Here is a 10,940-nt window from a genome sequence, read left to right on the forward strand (position 1 = left end):
GGCTGACTAAATACTTTTTCCCCCCACTGTATATATAAAAAATTAATATATATGGGGGATTGGAAATGATGCAGACAATTACATTGATGGAAGCCACAATCTGCAATATTAAAGCTGATCTACCCCTGAAAAAATAAGAAAAATAAGAATGCATGGCTTAAAGTAGGGTTGTAAAGAGATGATAATATCAAAACAGAAGTTAGCTAATTAAACTTAAATAGCATATCTGTGAAAGGTGTGGACGGCAGGTAGCTTAGTGGTTAAGAGCGTTGTGCCAGTAAACGAAAAGTTGCTGGTTCTAATCCCCGAGCCGACTAGGTGAAAAATCTGTCGATGTGCCCTTGAGCAAGGCACTTAACCCTAATTGCTCCTGTAAGTCGCTCTGGATAAGAGCGTCTGCTAAATGACCAATTATTATTATTATTAAAGGTAGATTCTATGGTATTTGAAATGATGCTGGGAATTTGCCACAACCGTTAAATAATTGGATGAAACATTAAAATAATTGGATGATACATTATACAGAGTCTGGAGTTACATTGGGACAAAACAGTAGGAAATGACAGGATACTAGAAAAACCAATACTTCCAACTGTTTCTTTCAACGTTAATCACAAGGCGTGAAAAACAGTTTAACAAATAACATGTAAACAGCATCAAAACAGCACTATGAAATGAACACAAAGTTAGTGTTGAAAAGAGGTGGGTGGAAAATCAATTAAGTCTAATTTCAACATGTTGTTGTGGATTAAAGCAGTAAGCCTCAAATCAATAACACATTTACTTAATAACTCAACTTTCTAATTTTCATTCAGTTTGATCAGGCATGGGAGATGGGAGATGGAAAATTTCACATAGATAGAGACAGACCGAGAAAAAGAGAGATACACTGAGTATACAAAACGTTAAGAACACCTTCCTAATATTGAGTTGCACAAGCGTTCCATTTTCAAGGGGCACGCGATTCAAGAGAGTCATTCAGTTCAAATTTTACACAGACACCAATACAAAAAGCCTTCCATAGGGATGCTGGCCCATGTTGACTCAAATGCTTCCCACAGTTGTGTCAAGTTGGCTGGATGTCCTTTGGGTGGTGGACCATTCTTGATACACATGGGAAACTGTTGCGCGGGAAAAACCCAGCAGCATTGCAGTTCTTGACCCAAACCGCTGCGCGGGGAACCTACTACCACAACTAGGGTTGTGGGTTCGATTCCCACGGGGGGCCAGTATGAAAATGTATGCACTCACTAACTGTAAGTCGCTCTGGATAAGAGCGTCTGCTAAATGACTAAAATGTAAAAATGCAACTGACCTAAGACAGGGAATTTTTACTAGGATTAAATGTCAGGAATTGTGAAAAACTGAGTTTAAATGTATTTGGCTAAGGTGTATGGAGACCATAGTTACTTCATGATCCCCACAGTGAGTGGATGGCAGAGGAGAGGCTTATAGACTAATAGGAGCTGACATGTCACTATGTGGCTGGATCTACAAGTGGACAACAAGCTCTCACAGTCTCACGTCAGAATTAGACGTTCATCCATGTTTCTCAAATGTCAAATTTCGAAGTTCTTCCAAAACATCAAATTTCAAAGTGTTTAAGGTTAGGCATTAACTCTGAATGATTAAGGTAAGGTAGTCCACTGTAGCTCAGTTGGTAGAGCATGGCGCTTGCAACGCCAGGGTTGTGGGTTTGTTTCCCACGGGGGGCCAGTATGATAATGTATGCACTCACTAACTGTAAGTCGCTCTGGATAAGAGCGTCTGCTAAATGACTAAAATGTAAATGTAAGGGTTAAGGTTTGGGATAGGCTTAAAACTAAAATATAAAAACGTCTTTCTATCGCTGGATGCAAACTTTGGAATCAGAGGCAGATGCTTACGCCCATCCACCATCCCAGTCCACAACGCCCTAGCAATACTGAAACCTACTTGAAGGTAACAGCGCTCACTGTTGCCCCTAGTGGCCGGTTTCCACGTCATCTCCAGACATCCTCAGACGTGGATGGACGTCGAATACTGACTTGTATAATGGGTGACCTGGCTGAAGTGGCTGTGGGTTTGGAAGAGCCTGGTAAAATCCTGGGGTTTGACAACACTTACTGTGCATGGGTCACAGTGGTAGCGACTAGCTAGAAGAGTGACTTGAAAATGGCGTGAGAAAGGTTGGAAGTCGGAGCCGATGAAGTGCACTGCACTGAAATAGAGTTTACGCTTACGGTGTCAACTTTTGTACACTAGTAAGTACATACCATCTGCTGGGTCAGCTGAGCAATGGTCCTGTCTTTACTCCTCAGCTCCTCTCTCAGCTCCTGCACCTCCTTCAACAGCTCCTCCACCTGTAACACACACAGAGAAGACAGTTCAGTACAGCCACACAGATTTATTTGACCCCTAACGGCCTTAAACACACATTTCTATTCCCGACTCATCTTCACCTGTCCACCGCATGGCTGCCAAGATCTGAGCCAGAATCCAATTTGTGAATTCATCCAGAGGACAGCAGGGAATAAGGGGGAGGTCGATCAGCCAATCACGGGTCAGTCACAAACCATGAACCTGGCTGTGATGTCTCACTGCAGGAGGCAGAGATGGAGGGAGCCAGTGAATGCGAGAAAGAGAGAGAGAGCGCGAAAAATCATGTTTGGAAAGCTAGAAGAAGACAGAGAGGGAGACGCCCTCGAATGAGAATTCAAACACCTGTCGGGAGGGGAGAGTAATGATAAGCTCAGCCAAACATGGAGCGGGAGCCCTAGGGCCAGGTAGACAGGCTGCATTCTGATGCGCTCCCAGCCCAGCCGGGCTCCGTCTGGCCCGGCCGCTACCCTCTCCCTTCCCTGGTCCCTGCACTCCAGCCCAGCCAGACAAACACACACAGTCCCTGCGTGATCGAAAAATGTGTGCAGAAATGGCTATACATTTAATGTATAGATGCATTATAAATGCCTGCTGGCTCCTGCTCCAATGCCCCCTCTCTGTCTCTCTGTGTCAGTGCATGCTAGAGAATATGGACCGCACTCAGGGTCAGCCCGTTTTGGAGCCTTCACCATCCATGTCAATGCTATTGTACAGCAGGGCTCTGCTAGCTTCCAGGGAGGGGGATGAGCAGTGTGGGTTTGGGCTCCGCCAGGTTGTTAGGGTCGTTAATGTCTTTGTGGTTCAGGGTGGTTATTCTCCCCCCCCCACTGCCCCAGACAGACATGCTGGGAGGGCAAGGCTAAGCTGGCAGAGCCAAAGAACATTGGCTCAGCTGTACACAGGTCTGCAGTGTTTACAGGTTAGGTCAGGAGGAGGTTGAGACAGGGCCATTTTTATGTAGAGAGGAGAAGGAACAGAACAGACTAGCCCTTGCTTGACTACTTTAAAAAGGGAGATTCAAGGTGCCCCGAACACGCAGGCAATTGCAAACACGCAAAATAAACATACACAATAACAGGAAATTGGATTCCAGGTTCAAAAACGTAATACGCCCGGCAAACAAGCATATACACACAAACAGACCTAGAGCTGACACGGCGACAAAAATAACCTGAGAATGGAGAACGTACTATTTTCCACAGCAGACAAAAACAGGGTATGCACACAAACAACAAAAGGAAAATAAACCAAAGCACTCAGGCCATGAGAACACAAACAGAAGATGGGCACTGGTAACACAAGGATAAACAGGGCCTTGGACAAACAACTATAACATGGGCATAATCCACTGTCTACATGGGGTTTGTTTGACAGTACACGTCCTACTACTGTGTGTGTGTGTGTGTGGTGTTAAACAGTGGGTCTTACCTGTCGAGCTTGAATTGGGTCCTCTCTGGATTCTGGACTCAAGGTATCCAGAGTCAGAGTGTCGTCCATATCACTACCATCCTCCATCTATACAAGAACAGCAAAACATACACAACTCATATTAGGCTTGTGAATTGCTGGCTCACTCAGATTTCAGAGAGAAATATATGACTAAAATGTAAATGTAATATTCATGTTGGCCAACTACCATATACCTTTGTGCTCTCTTTTTTTGGTATAAAGAGCCAGTCTTTGACTGTGGCAGGGCTTATAACAGAAGGCTAAAGACTGGCTCGCCAACAGCAGGAACTGTAACCCAACATTATGATAGCTGCGTTTGTATCTTTGTGACTCTTACACACTGAACTGAATTAACTCTCCAAACTCCTACCACCACCAATCCACCCCCTGGTCGGACCTAACGATGCCAGGAGTAGTTTTAGCGCGTCAAGCTAACAAAAGCACTCAGTGCTCACACACTGCTCACTGAGCCAGCGAGAGCTGGCAGTTTGAAGGCATTAAGTGCAATTTAACACCGTGACAGGAGCCATTTTCAGAGAACACCCTCAGTTTGATAGAACCTTGTAGAGAAGAGCCTTGGAGATGAAGAAGAAGAAGAGAGTGATTTCAATTGACCACTAAGATTTCAGTATGTTCCTACCACAACAATGGCTTTTTCTACAACCCTCTTCTCTTTTAATAGCGGCTCGAGTGAAAATAATATATTCCTGCCTCACAGTCGACAGTTAATAGCACAGTTCATAGAACTCTTTTTTTATCCCTTATATTTCTATGAAGAAACCAAGGTTCAGCCGTAAGCACTTTTCCATGGATTACAAATACAAATAGCCTATTGGCTGTACAAAACCATTACTCGCTTTCAATTGGTCTTTCAAGATGTCCTGGATGTCTTGATGACTAGGGACATTAGGTTATCGTTTATCTTTGCGTTAACATTGAGATTGTGCCATTTCCATGGCAACGTTTCAACTAACAGAGAGAAGATCAGGAAGATATTGTGCATTAGTAATGACATACACTACAGCCGCTACATTCAAAGTGCTCTTTAGTGTCAATCAGGCTTTCAATAAAGATATTCTGACACATAAGTTGTCGTGCTATCCACATTTCAACAACCCACTAGAGCTACTAAATGTGTGATCATGGTGTGATGGACTGTTTTGTGACCCACTCCCTATGGAGCTGTGGAGAGGAGGATGATACAGTGGGGGAAAAAAGTATTTAGTCAGCCACCAATTGTGCAAGTTCTCCCACTTAAAAAGATGAGAGGCCTGTAATTTTCATCATAGGTACACGTCAACTATGACAGACAAATTGAGAAAAAAAATCCAGAAAATCACATTATAGGATTTTTAATGAATTTATTTGCAAATTATGGTGGAAAATAAGTATTTGGTCACCTACAAACAAGCAAGATTTCTGGCTCTCACAGACCTGTAACTTCTTCTTTAAGAGGCTCCTCTGTCCTCCACTCGTTACCTGTATTAATGGCACCTGTTTGAACTTGTTATCAGTATAAAAAGACACCTGTCACACTCCAAACTCCACTATGGCCAAGACCAAAGAGCTGTCAAAGGACACCAGAAACAAAATTGTAGACCTGCACCAGGCTGGGAAGACTGAATCTGCAATAGGTAAGCAGCTTGGTTTGAAGAAATCAACTGTGGGAGCAATTATTAGGAAATGGAAGACATACAAGACCACTCATAATCTCCCGCGATCTGGGGCTCCACGCAAGATCTCACCCCGTGGGGTCAAAATGATCACAAGAACGGTGAGCAAAAATCCCAGAACCACACGGGGGGACCTAGTGAATGACCTGCAGAGAGCTGGGACCAAAGTAACAAAGCCTACCATCAGTAACACACTACGCCACCAGGGACTCAAATCCTGCAGTGCCAGACGTGTCCCCCTGCTTAAGCCAGTACATGTCCAGGCCCGTCTGAAGTTTGCTAGAGTGCATTTGGATGATCCAGAAGAGGATTGGGAGAATGTCATATGGTCAGATGAAACCAAAATATAACTTTTTGGTAAAAACTCAACTCGTCGTGTTTGGAGGACAAAGAATGCTGAGTTACATCCAAAGAACACCATACCTACTGTGAAGCATGGGGGTGGAAACATCATGCTTTGGGGCTGTTTTTCTGCAAAGGGACCAGGACGACTGATCCGTGTAAAGGAAAGAATGAATGGGGCCATGTATCGTGAGATTGAGTGAAAACCTCCTTCCATCAGCAAGGGCACTGAAGATTAAACGTGGCTGGGTCTTTCAGCATGACAATGATCCCAAACACACCGCCCGGGCAACGAAGGAGTGGCTTCATAAGAAGCATTTCAAGGTCCTGGAGTGGCCTAGCCAGTCTCCAGATCTCAACCCCATAGAAAATCTTTGGAGGGAGTTGAAAGTCCGTGTTGCCCAGCGACAGCCCCAAAACATCACTGCTCTAGAGGAGATCTGCATGGAGGAATGGGCCAAAATACCAGCAACAGTGTGTGAAAACCTTGTGAAGACTTACAGAAAACGTTTGACCTGTGTCATTGCCAACAAAGGGTATATAACAAAGTATTGAGAAACTTTTGTTATTGACCAAATACTTATTTTCCACCATAATTTGCAAATAAATTCATTAAAAATCCTACTATGTGATTTTCTGGATTTTCTTTTCTCATTTTGTCTGTCATAGTTGACGTGTACCTATGATGAAAATTACAGGCCTCTCTCATCTTTTTAAGTGGGAGAACTTGCACAATTGGTGGCTGACTAAATACTTTTTTTCCCCACTGTATAGCATCATGAGGGGGATCAGTGTAGAAAAGTCTACAAGGGGTTGTAGAGTCTCTAAGCTGCTGTTCAGTTTGGCTACACTGCCCAGTGCCCACCAATGGAACTCAGCTCACTCAGAGGTTTTGGATCTGAGATCTGATCAACATTAGATTTGCAATCCTGACATGGTACCCTTAGACAAGGGGTTTATTCGTTACAGACTTGTAGACACAGACCCACCCAGATCATGATAGTTCTATAATTGTGACACATTTGTCAAGGAGGGAGAGATGTAAAAAGAATACAATAAGAAGAATAAAATCGACAAGCATACAATGTATTGGTTTTCTATCTCTATTGGCAAGGGCCTGTATAAATAAAGGATCAATGAACCACACCAATATTTGTCCAATCAGTGTGTCCAGTCCAGCTCCCATCAGAATCAGGTTGTTTCAAATGGCACCCTATTCCTTATATAGTGCACTACTTTTGACTAGGGGTCATAGGGCCCTGGTCAAAAGCAGTGCACTATATAGGGAATAGGGTGCCATTTGCAATGCACACTCAGTCTCTCATCTAAGGCTCCCCGTTGCTCATCGCAAGCAATTTTAAGAGTAGGACACAAAACAAGCCGTGCGTAAACCAATTACAGCCTCTTGCAATCAGACGCTTCCGATCGCCACCACATTTATCTCCCATCCCTCGCTGACAGAGACACATTAGCGGCATCCCAAATCTCACCACAGCCTTGGATATCGTGGCTGGAGCGTTGGGGAATCGGCCGCTTTCATCATTGATTCTGTCAGATTGTCACACAGAGATAATAATTGTCTGTGGGACGTGGATGTGGCCGTGCAAATCTATGATGTGAGTGTTGACAATAGCCCTATGGGACTGCAGTGGGACAAGAACAACAACATAATCACTGTTTTGATGCACAGAGATATCAATGACAGCAGAGCAGTAGCCCTGCTATCAGGCTGTGGTCCTTGGAATAGTCTCAAATGGCACCTTATTCCCTATATAGTGCACTACTTTTGACTAGTCACTACTGGCATAGGCTACTGCAGTGAGCCTACTGTTATACAGAGCATAGGGATAATATCCCCAAAAGTCTATGAAGATGTTGGTGGCCAGTCACTCTCCTCCTAAACTCACTGGCTGAGATACTATGTCCCAACTTTACACTGCAGATATGTACAAACACAGTGGCTGCATCACAAATGGAACCCTATTTCCAACAGTACCTTCAGAAAGTATCCACACCCCTTGACTTTTTCCACATTTTGTTGTGTTACAGCCTGAATTTAAAATGGATTCAATTGTGATTTTGAGTCACTGGCCTACACACAATACCCCACAATGTCAAAGAGTGATTATGTTTTTATATATTTTTACAAATTAATTAAAAATGAAAAGCTGAAATGTCTTGAGTCAATAAGTATTCAACCCCTTTGTTATGGCAAACCTAAATAAGTTCAGGAGCAAAAATGTGCTTAACAAGTCACATACATTGCATGGACTCTATGTGACTGTGTGTGATGGATCAACTACATTGTAGTTACTCCACATTACTAACCTAAATGACAGAGTGAAAAGGAAGCCTGTACAGAATAAAATATTTCAAAACATGCATCCTGTTTGCAATAAGGCACTAAGGTTTGGGGCAAATCCAATAAAACACATCACTGAGTTCCACTCTTCATATTTTCAAGCATGGTGGTGGCTGCATCATGTTGGAGTTGGATACATTGGAGTTGCTTACCAAGATTAAAATGAATGTTCCTGAGTGGCCTAGTTACAGTTTTGACTTAAAACGGCTTGAAAATTTATGGCAAGACTTGAAAGGGCTGTCTAGCAATGATCAACAACCAACTTGGCAGAGCTTTAATAAATGTTAAAATGAATAATGTGCAAATATTGTACAATCCAGGTGTTGAAAGCTTACCCAGAAAGACTCACAGCTGTAATCACTGCAAAAGGTGATTCAAACAATTATTGACTCAGGGGTGTGCATACTTATGTAAATGAGATATTTCATTTTCAATAAATTAGCAAAGATTTCTAAAAACTTGTTTTCACTTTGTCATTATGGGGTATTATGTGTAGATGGGTGAGAAAAAGAATACATTTAATAAATTTTTAATTCAGGCTGTGACACAACATGTCGAATAAGTTAAGGGTTACGAATACTTTCTGAAGGCACTGTATGGGCCCTGGTCAAAAGTAGTGCACTACATAGGGAGCCATTTGGGACGCATACAGTATTTGCCCCCCTGCTTTCTCTGAGGACTATGGGGGAGCAGGAGATAGATGACCAATCAATAGGAACACTGTTGCACTATAATACACAGATAACAATAATTACAGCCTGGAACTGTCTCATCCAAATACAGTGGGGTCCGAAATGATTGACACCCTTGATAAAGATGAGCAAAAATGACTGTATAAAATAATAATTAAAATACTGAGCTGCAGCTTACTGCCAAAATAATGGAAATACTTGAGTAAATGAGGGACACAAAGTATATTGAAAGCAGGTGCTTCCACACGTGTGGTTCCTGAGTTAATTAACATCCCATCATGCTTAGGGTCATGTATAAAAATGCTGGGCAGGCCATTATTTTGGACATTACTTTGGCTACGCCCCAATCCACAGGGAAAGAGTGGTCACTGAATGGTTTGATGAGCATGAAAACGATGTAAACTACTTGCCAAGGCAGTCTCATTCACCAGATCTCAACCCAATTTAACGTGGGAGATTCAAGAGCTGCGCCTGTAGTATTTTCCACCACCATCAGCAAAACACCAAATTATGGAATTTATTGTGAAAGAATGGTGTCGCATCCCTCCAATAGAGTTCCAGACACTTGTAGAATCTATGCCAAGGTGCATTGAAGCTGCTCTGGCTATTGGTGCCCCAACGCCCTATTAAGACACTTTGTATATTGTATGCTCAACATTTATTTTAAAGTATATTATTTTATACTAATACAATTACTCAAAGAGATTTTGTTTAACAATATATATATATATATATATATATATATATATTTATTTATTTGTTTTCTCAAAAAGTTAGGGGTCAAAATTATTGACAGCCCTGTTTCCAATACCGTTCAATACCTCACCTTGCGAGGATAACGGCACTGAGCCCTTTTCTAAAATGTTTTACAATAGGTATGGGGTTCAAAGAGCTCTATATTCATGTCATCTGACCAAAGCACTGGTTCCAATCCAAGTGGCAATGCTGTTTAGCAAAGCGTTTACATTTGTTGGATGACATGAAAATACAGCTCGATGACGTGGACGTCAATTAAGGCAGCCCCCCCCACACCTCACTGATTGGGTTAAATGAAGAAGAAACATTTCGGTTGAATGCATTCAGTTGTGCAAATGACTAGGTATCCCCTTTCGATTCCCATAGATAGACAGCCATGAAATGTTTTAACAGTTTCCATTTCTTTGTTAAGCTTGCATTCAATTGCCACTCCCTGTTGCACAAAACAAGCTTCCATTCGCCATGTCACAAGGGGATTTATGGCTGATTTAAGATTAAATCGTCAACCCTGTTACGGGCAATCCTATGACTTTATTTGGCACTTAACAGTCATTTTTTAAATTTACCCTAGAAAATGAACATGTGCTCTTTACGACAGAATGTTAAAATTAGGTGATATCCACCAATTCGGTGCCTTTTGAGAGTAACGACCCATTTACAAAGGATCATCAGACTCTCAAAGTACACTACATGACCACAAGTATGTGGATACCTGCTCGTCGAACATCTCATTTCATAATCATGGGCATGAATATGGAGTTGGTCCCCCTGTTGCTGCTATAACAGCCTCCACTCTTCTGGGAAGGCTTTCCACTAGATGTTGGAACATTGCTGCAGGGACTTGATTCCATTCAGCCACAAGACCATTAGTAAGGTCGGGCACTGATGTTGGGCGATTAGGCCTGGCTCGCAGTCGGAGTTCCAATTCATACCAAAGGTGTTCGATGGGGTTGAGGTCAGTGCTCTGTGCAGGCTAGGTAAGTTCTTCCACACCGATCTCGACAAACCACTTCTGTATGAACCTCGCTTTGTGCACGGGGCATTGTCATGCTGAAACAGGAAAGGGCCTTCCCCAAACTGTTGCCACAAAGTTCAGAGCACATAATCATTGTATGCTGTTGCGTTAACATTTCCCTTCACTGGAACTAAGGGGCCTAGCCCGAACCATGAAAAACAGCCCCAGACCATTATTCATCCTCCACCAAACTTTACAGTTGGCACTATGCATTGGGGCAGATAGCGTTCTCCTGGCATCCGCCAAACCTATGCATTGGGGCAGGTATGGCGTGATTCATCACTCCAGAG

At 42.8% G+C, this 10,940-nt stretch overlaps 1 protein-coding gene across 1 annotated transcript in view; it reads right to left on the reverse strand.

The window, feature by feature from the left end:
- LOC311100537 (serine-rich coiled-coil domain-containing protein 2-like) overlaps positions 1-10,940 on the reverse strand; it is a 102,198-nt gene that overhangs the window by 33,989 nt on the left and 57,269 nt on the right. The window contains exons 6-8 of the mRNA XM_084141449.1: positions 7,316-7,373; positions 3,790-3,876; positions 2,256-2,342 (exon numbers count right to left, since the gene is read on the reverse strand). Coding sequence (XP_083997575.1) covers positions 2,256-2,342; positions 3,790-3,876; positions 7,316-7,373 — 232 coding nt within the window. The remainder of the gene's footprint in view (positions 1-2,255; positions 2,343-3,789; positions 3,877-7,315; positions 7,374-10,940) is intronic.

This window comes from Coregonus lavaretus (assembly GCF_964263955.1).
Source record: "Coregonus lavaretus genome assembly, chromosome: 25".
NCBI lineage: Eukaryota > Metazoa > Chordata > Actinopteri > Salmoniformes > Salmonidae > Coregonus > Coregonus lavaretus.